This window comes from Scophthalmus maximus, chromosome 16, assembly GCF_022379125.1.
Source record: "Scophthalmus maximus strain ysfricsl-2021 chromosome 16, ASM2237912v1, whole genome shotgun sequence".
Lineage (NCBI taxonomy): Eukaryota > Metazoa > Chordata > Actinopteri > Pleuronectiformes > Scophthalmidae > Scophthalmus > Scophthalmus maximus.
Genome location: NC_061530.1, coordinates 13,632,959 through 13,651,682, shown reverse-complemented (window position 1 = coordinate 13,651,682; position 18,724 = coordinate 13,632,959). Strand labels below are relative to the sequence as shown.

Genomic DNA, 18,724 nt, shown 5'->3' with positions numbered 1-18,724 from the left:
GCTCTTGTTGCAGCCTACAGTGCAAGGCAACTGTAGACTGCAACAGTTTACATCTGTTGATACAAGTGAAGGCTTTTAACGTTTGCTGTAACATTTTCCTAAATTCTTTTGTTAATAACAAAGAACACATCATTATACAAACACATCATTATATTTATTTTTAAGCTCATTATAGAATTGGCAGGGCTGCACGGTGGTGTAGTGGTTAGCGGAGACTCTAAATTGACCGTAGGTGTGAATGTGTGAGTGAATGGTTGTCCGTCTCTGTATGTGGCCCTGCGATAGGCTGGTGACCTGTCCAGGGTGAACCCCGACTGTCACCCAATGTCAACTGGGATTGGCTCCAGCCCATCTTTTCTCGGTTCACGGTAAATCATAGTTAAGAGATTTAGGTCTCAATTTCATTTTTTTTTATTTTAGTATTAGGTATCAAAATGTCAAATTTGGTTGTTTATGTTGTTAATATAATCAGGATTGTTATGGTAACAATGGATAAGTCATTATTTCACATACAGTACACGGTCGAACGCACTGCAGTAGGAACTAATATGCGTCCGGAACCATGTACGCTGAGTGCACGGTTCAGTGGGAACGCCGCGGGTGATGCAAACAGGGAGAACGTAAACACATCATTCAAACCAGCTGTAGACGGAAAACAGAGACACTATTCCATCAGTTTCTCAATATGTTTTTGTAGATATCAACTGCTTGTCCTTATAGCACGATGTATTTTAGCGCTGGACAGTAGTTCAGACCGGACTTCTCCGTTTGAAAATGGTGAGTGCTTGTAAACATCCGGGTTGGACTTTTAAACATGCGAGGAGACTAATAAAATTAGTAAGGATGATGTGTTTAAGGCCAAACACATTATTATTATTATTATTATTATTATTATTATTTGAAAGGCCATGCCTCTATGTACACTCTGTCAGTGTTTCTATTTATCAGTGTGTGTGTGTGTGTGTGGAAAGTTGTCTTCTGTCTATTTTAATGATGTGATTCAAAGCTGACTGCTAAAAGCCAGCAATAGTGTTTCTGAGTTGTGTTACAGTCGCTGCAGTTGTGTGAATTTTACTTGCTAGAGTTGTGTTGTTCGTGTTGATTGTTTACCAAAATGCTTGTTGTTTGGTGAGTAATGTTGAACAGTTTGAATGTCCATTCCAAAATGTTTTGATAATCCTCCAATTGAAATCCTATCACACAATCCCCCGACGAGGCCACGATCATAGGATCAAAGGCACGCACTCACTCCTGTGAACTGGGCTCTTCATCGCACGTAACAGGGAGTCAATCCCACACGCAGACACAGAGGTGAGACGCTGGGTTCCCACATTTGAAAGTACAAAACTGGAGCGACACCACCATCCGGAAAGACGAGCACAGTTTCTGAGAAACCACATGCAAACTCCCAAAGGAATAATAAAGGAACTCTTTGTCACAACAAGGCCTGTGGTCACTGTAACTATTCCCTCTAGAGGCAAACCCAGAGCTCTTACCGGACTATTAACAGCGAATGGATCTATCCATTAGCATGGAACTCGTGCACCATTTTTCACACATGGTAGTTTTGTATAACGGGTAAAACATATGGCCTGAAATCCCTGTGAATACACAGATTCACCTTATTGAACTGAGTAGCTGTTAGCTGTATGTATGTTAAAAAATGAGGTAAAAATATTTGTATACTGCAACAATAGGGAATAATAATAGGGGTAGCTTGATTCGGTTTAAATTCAAGTTAATATTAATACATTTTTCCTTTGTTATTGGAATATTTATTCTCCATAGTTGTATCCATGAGTTTTCTTCTTGGCTGTTTACATACAGATCATTCCCTGGATCTACACGCCGGTGCGGGGCATCCTGGCCATCTGGCAGCAGCTGACCAAAACCCTGGAAAAGAAGAATGGGAGTTTAGTTTCAGAAATTCTACGTAGCAAAGTAAATATAATTCTGTTCTGTTCAGTGTCTGCAGCATTTAACGTGAATTTATGCATACAGAAAGATGAGACGTGATTAGACAGAAAACATAATCTTTGTGTGATGAAGCATGTAACATATTCCACTAAAGAAAATCCTCCCTGGAGACTGTCTTTGCCCCCATCGCTCTCCTTGTTGTCTGCTCTCTTTCCTTCCATGGGACTCGTGTGGATAAACACACAACTCTTTTCTGTTCAGATCCCAGAGATGGCCAACTGCTCTGTGCTGATGAGGGAGCACAGCCGAGTGGAGGAGACCATCCAGGCCATGCAGCAAGCAGGTGCAGGCAGCCTGCAGGTGAGTGGAATGGGTGAAGGAGCCATGGGTGGAGCAGGGTTGCGTTTCAAACATGTAATCTGAATCAAATATCACAAATGATCCCAGAACACAAGGTTTTTATGGATATAAAGAGGTTGAATGTTTACACTGAATAGTCATCATCACGTGCACAACCTAGGAAAGCTTATATTATCTCCACTATTTGAACACCAGACACTGTACGGAGAATGTATAAAGCATAAGCAAAGCCCAGGGACTGGAATAGCAAGAGGACAGGATACTGTAATAACATATTATCAGACAGCAGTGAGCCTTCATGAATAAATAGAGAAATGCAAAACGTATACTTTGGCGGGCAGGGTGTAACTTAAGAAGATGTGACGTGTGTTTGAATGATTCATGCTGGCTCAGTGGCCAGCTCTATTTTCCGTTCATAACAGTCGTGTCTTCGCAGGTAATCTCAGACTTTGACATGACGCTGACCAGATTCGCTCACAACGGCAAGAGAGTGCCCTCGACCCACAGTAAGCACATAGGCCACAGAGATCATCGGCGTCATGGCCAAACAGTGTCGTTATGATTCGGTAGAGTCTGCGCATCTGGTTAAATTAATCAAGGATTTATTTGTGCGTGCTTCCCCTTTTGCCACTGGGTTGATGTTCGTATGACTGTCTTGTGCCTTTCTGAAATCCGTTTTGCTGGCTTCCGCAGACATCCTGAACAACCGGTTATTGGTTAATGAAGACTGCACTAAAAAGGTAAGTGTGCTATAGTCATAGGGTTAGGGTTAGGGACTATAAGTATATAGTTTCAACAGAACAAGTAAATTTTGAACCCATCACTCCAATATTAACCAACAAGTATGTGCTGATACATCCCATTAAGTTAGATCTTAATTTATTTTTCCGTATTTTGTCTTGGTCCATTGCAGATAAAGAAGCTGCTGAACACCTACTACCCCATAGAGATTGATGCAAGACGGAGTGTTGAAGAGAAGGTGCCTCTCATGGTGGAGTGGTAAGAAACAGACAGATTGATTGAAATAATGGCAGAAACTTTCAGTCGATAAAGCAATAAAAAATATGAGAGTCAAAACTGTTTTGTAAAAGCAACGGTCCAAAAATCCAAGTCGATATACTCAGTATGTACATGAAAATAACATGTTTTTGTGTTATTTGTCCAACTGGATTCTCTTCATATATTTTTAGGACTTAGATAAGAATACTGCCTCATTGTAAGTAAACTGTATGTAGTTGATTCCAGGGCTGGGAAACATCCACTTCTAATATAGAACATACTGTAAACATCAACTTTAATATGTTGTTCACACACCTAACTTTTCTGAAAAACTAGGATTATTATTTAGTTTATTATCAATTTCCTGTGTTCTAAAAGATAAAGCTCATTGATGAGGAGGATTTGTCTTGTGCTGCCATCTACAGGTGGATCAAAGTTCATGAGCTGCTGATTCAGCAGAGGATCAGAAAGGACTTGCTCTCCCAGGCTGTCAAGGAATCCAGCACTATGCTTAGGTGAACGCAGATTAAATTCCATATTGAGTTTGCCAATAACACCTACAAATGTTATAACTCATTATAGACTGGTTGAAAAGAGTCACTGGGCTTTAGTGACATTAAATACTTACTTAGACCTTAGAAATTTTAAGACAAATAATTTCTTTAATTTAAAGCAGTGTTCATTTATCGTGTGAAATATTCTTCAGTTGTTCTCATGTTTACGCATCACAATTACTGCAAATCTTTCTGCTCAGATAGTCATTAGTTGATGCGTGTAATATAATGTGTGTGTGTGTGCGTATTTAGGGACGGCTACAAAGTGTTTTTCGATCGTCTTGTCGAGCAGAGGGTCCCTATGCTGATCCTCTCGGCCGGTGTCGGAGACGTGCTGGAGGAGGTGATCCGACAGAACCACGTGTTCCATCCCAACATCCACATCATCTCCAACTACATGGACTTTGACCAAACTGTGAGTCGGACCACAGCTGCCTTTACATGCATCTTTTACATCTTGTTCATCATTGTATGAAATGAGTTGTACGTTGATCGCGGAACAAAAGGTTGTCGGCTGTGTGATTGTAAATATTGTAAAAAGGGCCAGAGATCGATCAGAGGTCATCAAACTTTGCTGGTATATAAAGTAGTAATAATATAAAAGTAGGTACTAAAAATGTAAAGGGGCAATAAGCTAAATTCAAACTGTCTTGTTAATAAGGGCGTCCTGCAAGCCTTCAAAGGCGAACTGATCCACATCTTCAACAAGGGAGAAGGGGCTCTGTCACACGCCGCTGGCCTCAGGGAGCTGCAGGGCCGACCCAACGTACTGCTGCTGGGGGACTCTCTCGGAGACTTGGCCATGGCCGGCGGCGTGTCCGAGCCCCAGAACGTCCTGACCGTCGGCTTCCTGAATGACCAGGTCAGTGAACGGACAAATGTTTGGTGTGTGTGTAGTTTTAGACGCTGGGTTCGTCATCGTCCGTCCTTTTTGCGTCTCTCAGGTGGACGAGAGGAAAGAGTCGTACATCAACTCCTTCGACATTGTGCTGGTGAAAGACGAGACGATGGACGTTCCGAACGGCATCCTCAGGTACATTACCTCATCGGGTAACAACAAGTGAGACACACAAAGATGGACTTGTTCTCTCCTGTTACAAGTGTTGCATGCTGGGCAATTGTCGCTTACCTCAAACAAGACCTGGAAACTGGACCGTTAAAGTGGTTCAAGGTGCAAATCAGACAGACAGACAGACAGACACACACAGACACACTGTACTCTCTTTTATTTGTTACATTCACATGTTTTGACTTGCATTTGCAAAAAAAACCAAAAAAATCATGGAACCAAAGTCGAAATGTTTAAAGGATCTAAATTGGGTCATTAGTTTGCAGATTAGTTTTGTAGAATTTTAGATTTATTTCAGCTTTGCAGAGAGTCAGGGTTAAAACAAATCAGCAACCTCCTTAAAATCTCAGTACAAACAACCATGGTGTGTGTTTTCACATATACAGATTTTTATTCAAGTCTTAAAATATGCTCATGCAAGAACAAAGATGTAAGACATTTTGTAATCGACTCTTCATCTTTATATTAATTCCCCTGTGTTTAACCTCAGTGCGCAACTCGATGCCCCAGACTCGATGCCACACACACTGTACACGTGAATCCTTAGATGACAGTGATTCTATGAGTCAATAAGCTATTTATTAGAATTAATGAATTAATAGTTATGACCTCTGTTAACATGTGACAGTGAAATGTACTGTGCAATCTGGGTTGTGTGTCTTTCAACTGAATCACTGTCTGCTGTACAAAAGGACTTAACGTTGAAGCTTGTATATGTTGCTCCTCACCAAAACCTTGTTAAAAATGTAATTTTATTTAACACAAGTTGGGATTTCCTCTCTGTAAAGAACTGAATTCCCTCAGTATTACTAGTAACTCACATGTCCGACATAAATACCACACATTTGTACTGTAACGGAGAAATGCATCTTTTAAATTGCTACTGCTGAAAAAACAAACATTTTCCCTGGCATTTCCTCCTCCTTTGCTAAGAATATTTGTTTGTTTTTTCATCCTTTTTCAGAAACTGCACATTATCTTTTCATTTTTTGATGCAGAGTTGCAACATTTCTTAAAGCCAGACACCCGCCTATGTGATCACATCATTAGAAAAAAAAATCAGGAATCTGCCACATATTGGTGATTGAAATATTGCAACCACAACTGATTTTGGTTGTTTGTATAGGATAGCATTAGCTACTAACAACAGTTTATTTCAGATATCAGTGTGGTTAAAAAAAAAATCCTCGTAAAAACCTGGTGCCTACATTACACACATTGCAATTCTAATCAATGATTTGTTCAGCCAGAGTCTCGGCTGTGTTACGCAGTAGAAGGCCCTAAGACTTATTTTAAGAAATGGGTGCACTTTTCCTTTAAGTGTGATAATGAGAAAAGTGTAATTTCTGCATCTTTCTTTAAAAACCGTGGGATTGTTGTTTTTTCCCCTCAATAAAATCAACCATTAAATAGTTTATCCATTTGTCGGTAAACCTCTTTTTTTCAGGAATACACTTGCCGTTATTTCAGATGTCAGATGATTTTCTATGCAGTGTTTACAAGTCGTAGGAAAACAACTGAAACCATGTTAATTTTCTCACATTTTAATCCATGTGACTTCAGGGACAAATAAGGTGCTTGTTTGGTTTTCTGAAAATACAACTGTCAAACACAAACACTCACACACTCCGCAAAAAAAGATCATTTGCACTATTTTCTTGTCATAAAAAAAAAAAAAACAGTCCACCAATAAAACCTTGACGCTGTTTGGGGGAAAGTCTCTCGTTGCTTGTTTTTAAGGTGTTTGGGTTTATTCCTGAGAGAGCATTAAAATTCAAATTAAAAAAACATCTGTCCTCATTACAACTCCTCGTGCCTCGCCTCTTCCCTCTCCTTGTCCTCCTCTACCTTCAGTTTGAGCTCGTCGGCCGTGATCACGCCATCTTTATTTCGGTCCTGGTTCTCGAACATGTCGACTACAACCTGCTCCATGGTCATTCCAGGCTTTATGCGACCTTTGCCCTCTGCCACCTGCAGCTTGATGAACTCCCCAAACTACAGAGGGTCAAAGAGGAACATTACTGATTAATAACAGCATCGCAGTGCTTGAGTACAACTGCACACAACATCTTTAACCAATTGAAAAGATGCAATTTAAGCTGCTAGACCTAATACGACAACAACAAAAAAGTTAACAACATGCTAAAGTAACAGGGGGAGCAACGATGTCACAAGTGACCGTGTGAGTAGAGATTATAGTGATGATTATACTGTCAGCTGTTACCCACCTCCTCCTGTGGAACCTTCTCATTCTTGTTGATGTCCAGGGCTTCGAACAGGTTAGCCGGAGTGTCCTGGAGCCACACGAACAGGTAACCAGGGGGCACTCCCTTCTCAAAGCTCACCAGCTCAATGTCAAAGACCAACACAGCGCTGCCCGGCACACCATCGGCTGACAGACAAAAAGCAACAAAGTGAAGTGTGTGTATATATACATATATACATATATATACATATATATACATATATATATATATATATATATATATATGCATTATTCTGATTTTTTTATTCATTGACAGGATGGTGTAGTGTAAAACATTTAGGGTTATGAGAAGCGTAGACATCTTACGGTACAATGACCTACAGCCTTTTCAATCAGATCTTTTATCTCTTTTGAGAAATTTGATCTTTTAAATGATCAAAATGTACTTAAATACTGAAATAAAGATTTGTTCAGATCAAATCCAGACGTGTGACAAGAAACCTGTTCAGTTCTACATGAAAAGAAAAGAAAAGACTGATACTGTCATATCATTGTTAGTGTAAGTACATTTATTCAGTTAGTGATGAAAATCTTATGAAACTATGGTGAAAAAAGTTTACTTTGATTTCAACAAACAACCGCTTTCAGATGTAACCTAATAAGAGCTATTGGAGATTGATAAATGAGCACGAGCTTCGTTACTGAAGAATAATAATCAAACCTGATAAAAAAATAAATAAAAGTACAGTGTGATGGTGTGTGATGCTTCATGGTTATGAGGGCGAAGCTTAAGTCTCACCTCCTCGTTCTCCGTGGCCCAGGTGAGGAGGCACCGTCACCAACCTCTTCTCTCCCACACACATGCCGCGCAGGCCCTGGTCCAGCCCGTCGATCACTTTGTCTGCCCCCAGCACTGCGTCCTGAAGGTTCTCAAAGTCGCGCCTGAGAACAGTGATTGATTACGTATCAGACAAATGGGAAAAGGGAACATGTGTAAAATGTGTGTGTTTGTGCCGTTCTGAAAATCTGCAGCGACGAGACTTGAGAGTGTTTGTGTGTGTCCGGGTGACTCACGAGGAAAAGAGCAGCGTGCCGTCCATCAGGGTGCAGTTGTAGTTGTAGCGGACGAGGTCGTTGGCCGCGGTGGTGTCGTTACACACGTCGGGCTTGTGCGTGGTGTGGATGCCCACCGTGTCATTGGGGTTGTGGAAGTCGATGACGTGAATGTCAAAGACGAGCACAGCTGAGGGAGGGATGACGTCGCCTGGAAAGATCACAGAAAACAGTTTCATCTATTTGGTAACTCAGTGTTGGGAAAACAGATTCAACTAGATCACAAGTTCATTACAGCCCATGAGGTGGGATAGGTCGCATGTTTTTCAGTGATACATAACTGGTCCATTAAATTAATTGTTACTTTTTGTTTCTCCAAATAACTGAACGAAATATCCCGGGATATCAGATTGGACAGTGAAGTAAAACAAAGTGTCAAATCCTCAAACGTAAGAAAGTAAGAGCTGCAAATATTTGGTATCTGGTTCATTTGTTCTCATTGTTTGAGCTGTAATATTCGCTGAACAACAACTGCCAACAATTTTTTTAAATATAGTAATAGAATTTCTGCACCAGCCAGGTTTTTATTATCACTTTATCCTGTCAAAGCATGAGGACAAATCTATGAAATGAAGGATTTTTTGTTAAAAGTCAACTTGGGGTAGTCATTCTCATGCAGGGGGTACACAGTAACTGACCTGCTCCTTGCTCTCCATACGCCAGGTGAGGGGGGAGGATGACCCTCCTCCTCTCCGCAACGCAGACTCCCAGCAGGGCCTGGTCCATGCCCGCAATCACATACCCCATCCCGATGTAGGTGTTGTATGTTCCGTTTCTCTGGTAGCTGTGGGCAGATGGGGACAGTGATGTGTTAAAATGGGATGGTTTTATAAAAAATAGCCGTTGACCCCGCTACAATCCTCTTCACTGTCAGTGGGACCTAAGGGCTCACCTGGTGTCAAAGGTTCTTCCGTTCAGAAAGGTACCGTTGTAGTGGTACCGGATGTAATCCCCGACGACGGACCTGCGAGTGCACGACTCGGGCACCACCTGGTGCTCGATGGTCATGTTGTCCTTCGGGTTGTGGATGTCCTCCAACAGGACATTGAACACCAGGGTCGCCTGGGGGGGGATATCTGTGCCTGGTGACCAGAAAGAGGTGAAGCAAAATAAATATTCACACTTCATAGGCAACTTATTACTTGTTCTGCTAATAAAACTGGTGTTATCTTCCCTGTATGTGTCTCTGCAAGACACAAGGTAACAACGTATATTTAAATTAGAAGTATGAATTTAAAAATCTATTTTCCAACGTATGAGCATCTAAGTAACTTTTTTAAAAATAAATGTTTACAGGATAAGTTTGCTGGTCTTTTACCTTGTGAAAATATTTGACTAAATCTCCAGATGTCTTGTAAACTAACTTTGTTTTTACATTCTCAGCTTCTGACCAAAGTACACTTGCACTGTGACCAGCAAATTAGTAAAATCGGTTTTCTCCCTCATAAAACATTTACAAATGAGATTTTTCTTTCAGTATTTTTTTTTTTGCTCCATAAACAAAGAATATTATTACTTTTATTATCACTAGTAGTGATAATAAAAAAAATCCACAATGGTGCTTTGATTGGTGTGAATAAAATATATAATAGGCATTTTATTGATGAGACGATTTTGCCTGCCTGTTGATTCTATGTCCTTGTTTCAATGTTTTATTTCTCTGACCTACGCTGGACTTCAGGTTTCGATTGCAAAGCAGGAAATAAAATGTTTTTAAAAATCTACTTTTTTTATTTTAACCAATCAGTTTTCTGATTTGCACTCACCTGATCCCTTTTCTCCGTAGGCCTTAAAAGGTGGGATGATAATGTTTCTGATCTCTCCCACGCACATGCCCAGCAGGCCCTCGTCCAGGCCCTTGATCAGCCAGCCCTCACCTACTAATGAGTCTTGGGTTTGCTTCCTCATGTAGCTACGTACAGTAGGGCTCAGACAAGCGCAAAGTCAAACATAACTTCACACAGACAACATACCTGTGTGACAGCACAAAACACACAAGAACTGTCATTCAGACAGGGGCTTTGTTTCAGAGACTGAAGCACACACTTCAGTCTATATTGATGCATAAAATTCCCACATATCTCATGTTCGAGAGGAAACTCCCTTCACTGAACACCGACACTCATCTGAGCCCGAATTCACCTTGATTCAAAGACGGTGCCGTCGAGCAGGGTGCCGTTGAAATGGTAACGCACAAAGTCAGTGCGCATCACGGAGCGTTTGCAGTCTTTGGGGGTGGTGATGGTTTTGGTGACGACCAGGTCGGCTTTGTTCCACAGGTCCAACAGGTGGACCTCAAACACCAGGGTGGCATCTGGAGGAACCACGTCACCTGGTAACAGATAAAAATCATCAGTGGTGATAACCAGACGATACAGGTCATTTAGGATCCGGGAATTATTTATTTATTTAACTTTGTTTAACATCGCAAGATATGGGACTTTTAACATTTTAAAAGAGAATTTCCCATTCTTTCTCAGAGAAAAATGAATGGATCTTGATGAAATCAATGTGTGTGTGCGTGTGTGTGTGCGCGCGCAATGTGGTGCGGCCTGATTGTATTTGTGGACTGTTGGGGGTTGGCGGAGGTACAGCATGTGCTCTACTTAGAGCCTCTCCAGTTTTCTCAAGCGATGCAATCCAGAGTAAACAGGATGTTGGGACAGACTACAAATCTCTCATGGTTGCATTGCTTTGACTTTATTTACCTCTACCGGTGCTCAACAAAGTTTTCTGTCCATATTGCAACTTTAGTTTGTGTTCTTCTTTTATCGTAAAGGACTTTGTGACATCTGATCTATTAAAGTGCCATAGAATTAAGTCTTACTTTTACTTCCTGACTTTTTTCATTTCACCTGCAGATACTTTCAATAGTCGCTAAAGATGCAATATACAGCTACGCCTCTAGGTGGCCCCAGTGCAGAAATGAGCTGTGGGCCCCTACTGAAACCCTCAAACACGGGGCTGCAACAGTTAATCGATTACTAATCGACTACTAAATTAATCAGCAACTATTTTCGTAATCGATTAATCTGTTCAAGAATGTCCACTTGTTGCGCATCACTTACCTGCGCCAGTGCTGCCGTAGGCCAGGTGAGGAGGCACGGTGATCGTCCGGCGCTCGTTCACACACATGCCCTGCAGACCTTTATCGATGCCGGCAATGAGGCGACCCTCACCGATCCGACCGACCTTGGCGTCTCCTTTCTGGTGGCTGCATGAGAGAGAAACCCGGAGGACGTCGAGGAGGACAAAGGGAAGATGTCAGAAGTGGGCCGATGTAGGGGGTTCCTACACATTTTCCATTTCAAAATTCCATACTTTTTCCAGACTCGTATTTCCTTCTTCTCTGTAGATTTTTTCAGATCATATTTGACATCCGGGTACAAATAGTGAGATGATTATTAAATTATTTATGTTTTATTTTAAGTTTTATGGCTGAATCTCGCCTAAGATTACCACTAGCCATTTTGTTGCACAGGTCAGCAGCTTTGGTGGGCAGGGGCGTGGCCTGAGCTATTTGCATATCATGAATATGCCTAATCTCAGAATTCCTGAATGAGGGAGAGAGAGTGAATGGATTCCACCTCCATTCCAGAGGGGTTTTTGTGAAACCTTTTTTGGGGGTTAAACCATGTAAAACTAAATATTAAGCATAGCAGATTATTTGTATATACTTCAAAACGTGACTGGAGGGGTTATTTAATTAAATATGATTATATAAATGAATACTAATTATTAATAAGTCGTTTATTCTAACATTATTATAAAAGTAAAAGTGTCTCAATTCATTCACAGAAAATCACGGAAATTCTGCGGATTGATATTGAAATATTGATACTTCCAATTCCGACGATAGCTGTTTTAAAAGATTGATATTAAATCTAAGTAATTTGGGGGTAAATGTGTATTTTATCACCAGCGGGGGAAACAACGGTACAAATCTAAATAATGCCCGGTTGTTAGGAACTACTTATCCTTCCGCCCGCCGTAGTCATAGGCGAACTACGTCTCTGTCGTAGTTGCAGGTAGAGTGTGTCGCCGTGGCGACGTTTATCTCTGAACGTGGGAAGATGACTCACTACGCGAGAGATTGAGACGCATCGGTAGTTTTGTAAAAAAAAAAAAAAGAAGAAAAGGGGATTGACATCTGTTAAGATTTCAGTCTAGAAACACAAATATTTTTCCATACCTGGAAATTTTCTAAACAAAAATAATTAAAAAAAAAAAAATCAAATTCCATACTGCGTAGTAACCGTGCGCGTGGAGGACGCGGAGCTGCATCTGCGAACTTGTTCTAACCTGCAAAAATCCATCACCACGTCTGCGCCTTTACAATTTCAGCTGCGGAATCTGCGTCTGGTCTCGTGAGGCCCGGGGCCGCACGACGAGCAACTTTGCAAATCAAATTAAAACAATTTGTACAAATGCATTTGCGGCTCGCAGACAGAAAAAAGAAAGCGAGTGACCGTACCTCGAGTCGAAGGTTTTGCCGTCGACGAACGTGGCGTTGTAGTGGTAGCGGACGAAGTCTCCGTCCTTCACCTCCCTGGCGCAGAGTTTGGGGATGAAGGATCTGTCCACGACTACATCCCCCAACACGGGACTGGGGTTGCCCTCCACGGAGGACCACGCAGTGAGCAGGAAAAAGAACAGGCCCAGCATCTTCGCAGAGTTTCAATCAAAGTTACTTAGGAGGGTTGAAGAAAAAAAAAACAAGAACAACAGTCATAAGTAATAAGAAAAATAAAAGTCGGGGGGGGGGCGCCGGGCCGAGGCTGTGGATGTGGAGCAGGGCTGCGGCGTCTGAGGCTGTAAACGTGGACAATCCCCAGGTTCCTGCGCAGACTTTTTCCTTTTTTTCCCCCTTTTTTTTTTGTTACCAGAGAGAAGGAGGGTCGTCGGAGTTAGAAGTGGGACGCGTCTCTTGTGAAGTCACCACAATAAGACATGCGCACTACTTCCGTTAGAATAAAGTGAATAGGAATCGCAATTTAAAAGACCAAAACATTTCAGCATCAACGGGTTGAGAAGGGAGGACAATGAAAATGGGAGTAATACACATAGGTTATCATATATCCTCCACATGCTTCAACTTTGAACATTAAAATATGAGTGGTACTGTCTTTACTAGAATACGAAGACAGTAAGGATGTTTATATATATATACATATATATATATATTCAAAACACTTTGGCATGCGCAATGTTTTAAGGTTGAACTCATTTAATGTCATTTCCACTACGCATTGTCTGAGACATGAGTCTGTCTCTTTTGAGTTCCACTCATAAGACGGAATAATTGATGGAAATGTTCTTTCCATCCTTTTATTTTGAAAGAGCCGGACGCCTGTTGCTTCCCCGCGGCTTGACTCGTTGGCACAGCTGGACGCAGCTGCAGGCGGCAGCAGGGCGGTTCCGCCCATCCTGCCTCTCGAGCCGTAAAGCGGCCGCGGACCCCAAAGAGTCCAAGTATGCCGTGAAGTTCGGGACAGGATCACTTCTTAACTACAGCAGAACTACAGGAACCCGTGCGGAACAAATTGACAGAAACAAAGGACGCTGCAACAATACAGATGAAATCAGAACCCGCCAGAGGAGTAAGAACATCCTGCAGAACTATAGGTGTTTGTTTTTAAATCTGGATTTACACCATGGATCACACAGTCAGTGGTATTCAGATATGTTTTAATATGTATTTTTTAATATACAGTAATATGAGCATGGTCATTGATATAATTCTGTTTACTTCCCTGCAGGACTTCCACACTGAATGTGACCCGGTGCCAAAATACCTGTGATGAGACCAACCACCACGATGAGATCACAAGTGGTGTAACCTGAGCTTTCAGCCAAGTCTGTCCTTGAGTGTTTTCAGATTTTATATTACTGTGTTTAGGGAATAAAGTGTGATTCGATAAATCATGAATTTCTTTTGTATAATTTTCACTTCTCCTACTTCACTTCAGTGAGGAAAGTAAATTTGAATACACTTGATTTCCCCGTGTGAAAGACTTCAACTCAAAATGTTGACATATTCCTCTAGAGCCACTGTAGGTTTACTGGCAGTGTAACATGGATCATCTTCTCTGGCGTCTGTGCCGTTGCTGCAGTTCTTTATCGTTCCTGGTGAAACAAAAAACTTCTCAAGCAGTCTTTGTATTAAAAAAAAAACTAAAAACTGCAGGAATTCTCTGAAGCTGATAGCAGATATGAGACCTGAGGTCCAGAGAAGATGAGTTGAGACAGTGATGCGCATAAAAGCTGCAGAATTAGATTTTTTTTTTTAAGGTAGACCTTGTTTCACACAGGTAAGGTATGTGTTGAGACGAGATTGAATGTTTGGATCATTACACAGCCTCATATTCTAATGTTCTGTAATTTATGCACACGTGTGTGTACATACCGCAGAAGCCAAGTTTTAAGTCGTAAATCTTCATCCTGTGTGTCGGTCTCCTAACTATGCTCATTGAAACTTGAAAATTTCCTTCGCACTGCGAGACACACATCTTCTTTGCAGTCCAAATAATCAGGCATGTAGCCAACGACAAAGTTGGAAATCCAGATGAGCTCCACTTTTCCTAGAAAGTACAAACTGCAAAGATTTGAATCCGCTTCTAGCTAGTTACATCCTCAAAACGAGCAGTATAGGCTGAGAGGCAGGAGGGGGTTTTCTTGTGCTTCCATTCAGAGCGGCAGTGTGTCACTGCTTTCCAAACGAGTCATCCTTATAATACACTATGTACATCAGCACCCATGTTCAGCATACCTGTATGCATGTTGGTCATATATGGATTTACATATGATACAGTGGGATAAAACCTTCGGTCTATACATGTGCAACTGTCTAGCCAGCCTGACTGCAGTGTCGCACAAAGGACTTGGATGTCACCAGCACAGAGATACGACCATAACAAGCTTCCTTGCAGGCGTGAACTATACATTCATACATTAATGCATATTATGTCGAAGCATTGATTTAGGGTTGGACTACTGCGAGATAATGAAAGACAGTATTAGAGGGAGAATTGTGGCTGTTACTGTGGAATGTACTGTAAAGTCCTTACACACAAAAAATAACCCTCATCTACTTTAGATAAAACGTGAGCGTTCACTATTCTGTATGATATTTATACACTTCTATTGCAGTTAAAGTCACACTCCTGAGGAGAGGCGACTGTGTTGACTGTGTTCTCCATGAGGTTAAATGTGTTATCGAGAGAAGGCTTCTGTAAAAAGTCCGGCCCCCGGAGAAGTACACAGCCTTCTTCCATCAAATCACTAAAAGAAATAAAAAGCATAATAACAGTCAATATGGCAGAAGATCAGCTGTTACCAGTGGAAGGGGAAAGGAAAAATCGAAAAAGCGGCATAAATTAATTGCTCTGTGTCCGGGACAAAAACATGTCTCCGGACGATCCCTGACAGCCGTTCAGATCTGTGGGGATGTGACCTCAGGGGTTCTGTTCAAAAAGCACAATTTGACTTTCCAGAAGGAGAAAATACTCATGGAGAGAGCATCAGTAAAGTCAGAAAGGGGAAAATAAAAGGTCTGATGGCTCGTAGACGGAGGTCGTCTTTTTTCCCCCCGTCTCCTTAGAGCGTACTGGACACAGTGTAAAGGAAGACAGGACAACAGAGAAATATGTCTCACACTCCTGAAGATCTGGAAAGAGAAGAGGAAAGAAGTTGAGAAGATGAAGACTAAAGAATCTCAAACTGGACAGCTAGGATGAACTGATGAAGACTGTTGCAGGTTAGGGCTTCAACAAATGATTATTGTCATTATAGATATTTTTCCAATCGACTAATCATCATCATTGAAGTTAATACGTAGGTAACTCATAAAATAATGAGAAAAATAATGAAAAAAATGAAAACTTAAAAGAGATGTTCACCTTTAATTATTATGAAACTCTTTTGAAATGAACATTACAAAGTCAACACTGCAGCTCGATTCGATAAATGGCAGCCAAGGGAATACGGGGACATGCAGTAAAAATATGAATGAAGCAAAGTAAGATACACTGAAATGTTTCCATGTAGAAATGAAATTATGACTGAGCTGGATTAAGTTTTGTGCTGCACAAACTACTGTATATAAATGCGTTGTTATGTGGCATTGCTCCATGCCACTGTAACCTGATACAAACAAATATTAAATTTAAAACATACTGTAGGCGCTTAGAAATATCTGAAAGTAGTGGGTGATCAGGCGATAAAGAATTAGAGGATACTTATAAAACAGATGGCATTATGTTGACATAAAGAATGCTGATTATGGACAGATCTTTTTTGGGGGGGGGGGGGGGGGGGGGGGGGATCAGGACGGAAAAGCGGGATCGTACCTTCCCCTTCGGATGTTCCTGGATCCGAGGCAGACACAAGATGGAAGGAGAGGAAGAAAAAAAGAGAACGAGTGAAGTACAAAGACGGTTAAGGCTTTCACGTTTTCTTTTACGTGAGTTGGATGTAGTGTGGGAAAAAAACAATCATGCGATGAATCCAAGGCCTTAAAATGCAAAGCACTAAACACAGCCATCATCTCCTTTCTTACCTTTTGTTATACCCAGAAAACTAAACATGCCCTTGCCCGGAGCTTGGCAGGCAGATTTGATGCTATCGCACAAGCTACATCACAATCAAGATTTCAGTCAGAGAAAAGCAGTTTTTGGTTTTGTTTTTTTGCATGCTGCAGGCATGTCACTGCAAAGCAACTCTGAGACAAATCCAGCCGCACAGAGAAGAGACTGACAGTGAGAGGGCAGCAGGTTCTATGAAGTTAATTGTTAATCTACAGTATTTATCCATTTATGTCACTTCGTCACTTGTACTGGGCCATTTGTAAACTCCACAATATAACATTACACTCCTGTAACACTGTCCACTTCCGCGCCGACTCAAATGACATCACTTGAGGCAATTTATCAGTGTGACCTCAGCACCCTCAGGAGCCACAAAATCTTGAATCATTTTTTTTCCCCCACATATGCAGTTAGACTGCACACAGGACCTGTACAGAGACTTATGTGTAAAATCGGTGGAGTTCCTCTTTAAAGGCTAGACTGGTGACAATGACTTTACTGGGAATATTAACTACTTAACCTTGCTTTTTTAAATATCAGTAAATAATGAATATATAAAAAATCTCAGAGTTTTGAATATTATGTTTTGCGCGACCAACAGTCGAAAACCCAAGGATGTTTAGTCCTGCTTGACACTAAAAGAAAAATATTCACATTTAACAGGCTGGAACTAGTTAAAAAAGACCAAACAGGCCCATCAAATTAAAGAAATACTATAGCTACATACTATATTAGTTGTGTCACTCCTCTCATGTCATGATTGTAATTTCACAGAAGAGCGTAACAGCCAAAAGTATTAGTGATGGTTTATTAAGTATTAGCATTCATGCTGTCTTCCTCCTAGCAGATGGTAGACCCCTCTATACTGCACGTCGTCCGCCAGCGAGCGTTAAAAATAATCCCATATGGTCTCTGGTCGTGAGTATGGATCAGACAGCAAGCAGAGGAGCATTCAGCAGCGAGCCGCAGGCGTGTGTGTTAGCTGACAGAGGAACACAGCAGGCACACACAGATGGAGGCATGCCAGAGCTCTTACTTAAATCCCCAGCCAGTTCCCCCTAGGACTATCGCTGCCACAAGAATTGCACCAGCAACCGCACCTATTATGATATTGGTGCCACTGGGACCTGTGGGAGTGAAGGAGTCAGCCGGTGAGGGAAACAAACAGCATGAGAGAAGTGGGGTCATTGGGGGTAGTGAAAGGCAATGATGACTCAAAGTGTCCAAGAATGAACTCCAGTGGTTCATATATATTAATTTGTGGACATGTTCCATTATTTCTTGTGTTGGCCATTTTGTTTTATTTTTGAGTCAAATATAAATAAACCGTGATCTAGTGAAAAGATACAGTGGAAAATCGCTTTAAAAGCTGAATGAGAACAAGTGATAGTACAAGAAACAACCAGCAGATCACCAAATATGATGCTATTGTTTCTGCATATTGTCATATTTTTTCATTTGTTTTGTTCATTCTTTATGCTGAGAGGTTTTTCTATTTTTGGATCTCTATATTTCAAAGCTGTTGTTTTGCACACACTTGAAGACAACAAGATTTTTTATGAAAACATGAATTAAAATGCAATTTAATTGTGAGTTCATTTCATAATTTTTTTTTTTAACTAACCTGAGGCATCTGATTAAAGGACTACTGTGTGTGGTTACCTTTGTGTTTTTCGGGGCCGTCTGGCGGGGTGGGTATGGGCAGTTGGTCAAAGACGCTGCAGTCCTTCCCAGTGTAGTCTGTATCACAGATGCACTTCACCTCGTTACTGCACGTCTGAGGCACAAGGAGGAGAAACACGATGGAGAGCGTTGACCTAATCAACTACCACCACACTTTTGTTTTATTGGAGCTTTATGTCAGGACAACAGTGGAGGTTACAGAAGGGAAATATAAAATCTTGAGAGGGGACAGCAGCGA

At 41.3% G+C, this 18,724-nt stretch overlaps 3 protein-coding genes across 9 annotated transcripts in view; 1 reads left to right on the top strand and 2 right to left on the bottom strand.

Moving 5' to 3' along the window:
• Positions 1 to 308: 308 nt before the first annotated feature.
• On the top strand, positions 309 to 14,399 carry LOC118286958 (7-methylguanosine phosphate-specific 5'-nucleotidase-like). Of its 6 annotated transcripts, none has more exons than XM_035611605.2 (12): positions 309 to 777; positions 1,828 to 1,941; positions 2,179 to 2,277; positions 2,714 to 2,783; positions 2,971 to 3,017; positions 3,191 to 3,276; positions 3,702 to 3,791; positions 4,083 to 4,245; positions 4,492 to 4,692; positions 4,775 to 4,863; positions 13,559 to 13,843; positions 13,978 to 14,399. In XM_035611605.2, exons 1-12 carry the CDS (start codon positions 775 to 777, stop codon positions 14,060 to 14,062), a joined length of 1,332 nt encoding a protein of 443 aa, XP_035467498.2. In that variant the 5' UTR covers positions 309 to 774; the 3' UTR covers positions 14,063 to 14,399. The 6 variants fall into 6 exon arrangements, with proteins under 6 accessions (XP_035467498.2, XP_035467499.2, XP_035467494.2 ...); XM_035611606.2 differs by lacking the exon at positions 309 to 777 and adding an exon at positions 1,318 to 1,561 and having other exon boundaries at positions 13,559 to 13,818; XM_035611601.2 differs by lacking the exon at positions 309 to 777 and adding an exon at positions 1,318 to 1,561.
• Positions 5,040 to 13,096, bottom strand: fkbp10b (FKBP prolyl isomerase 10b). Its single transcript, XM_035611600.2, has 10 exons — positions 12,693 to 13,096; positions 11,287 to 11,432; positions 10,361 to 10,550; positions 9,985 to 10,130; positions 9,111 to 9,300; positions 8,857 to 9,002; positions 8,180 to 8,369; positions 7,905 to 8,047; positions 7,128 to 7,291; positions 5,040 to 6,894 (listed from the first exon to the last, which is right to left on the bottom strand). Exons 1-10 carry the CDS (start codon positions 12,881 to 12,883, stop codon positions 6,700 to 6,702), a joined length of 1,701 nt encoding a protein of 566 aa, XP_035467493.2. The 5' UTR covers positions 12,884 to 13,096; the 3' UTR covers positions 5,040 to 6,699.
• Positions 13,890 to 18,724, bottom strand: part of adam11 (ADAM metallopeptidase domain 11) — a 21,837-nt gene continuing 17,002 nt past the window's right edge. Inside the window, exons 24-27 of one of the 2 annotated variants that reach the window (XM_035611598.2) lie at positions 18,466 to 18,580; positions 17,840 to 17,930; positions 16,567 to 16,584; positions 13,890 to 15,884 (exon numbers count right to left, since the gene is read on the bottom strand). In XM_035611598.2, the coding sequence (XP_035467491.1) occupies positions 15,869 to 15,884; positions 16,567 to 16,584; positions 17,840 to 17,930; positions 18,466 to 18,580 (240 nt within the window). In that variant the 3' untranslated portion in view covers positions 13,890 to 15,868. The remainder of the gene's footprint in view (positions 15,885 to 16,566; positions 16,585 to 17,839; positions 17,931 to 18,465; positions 18,581 to 18,724) is intronic. The other variant, XM_047327829.1, reaches the window with a different exon arrangement.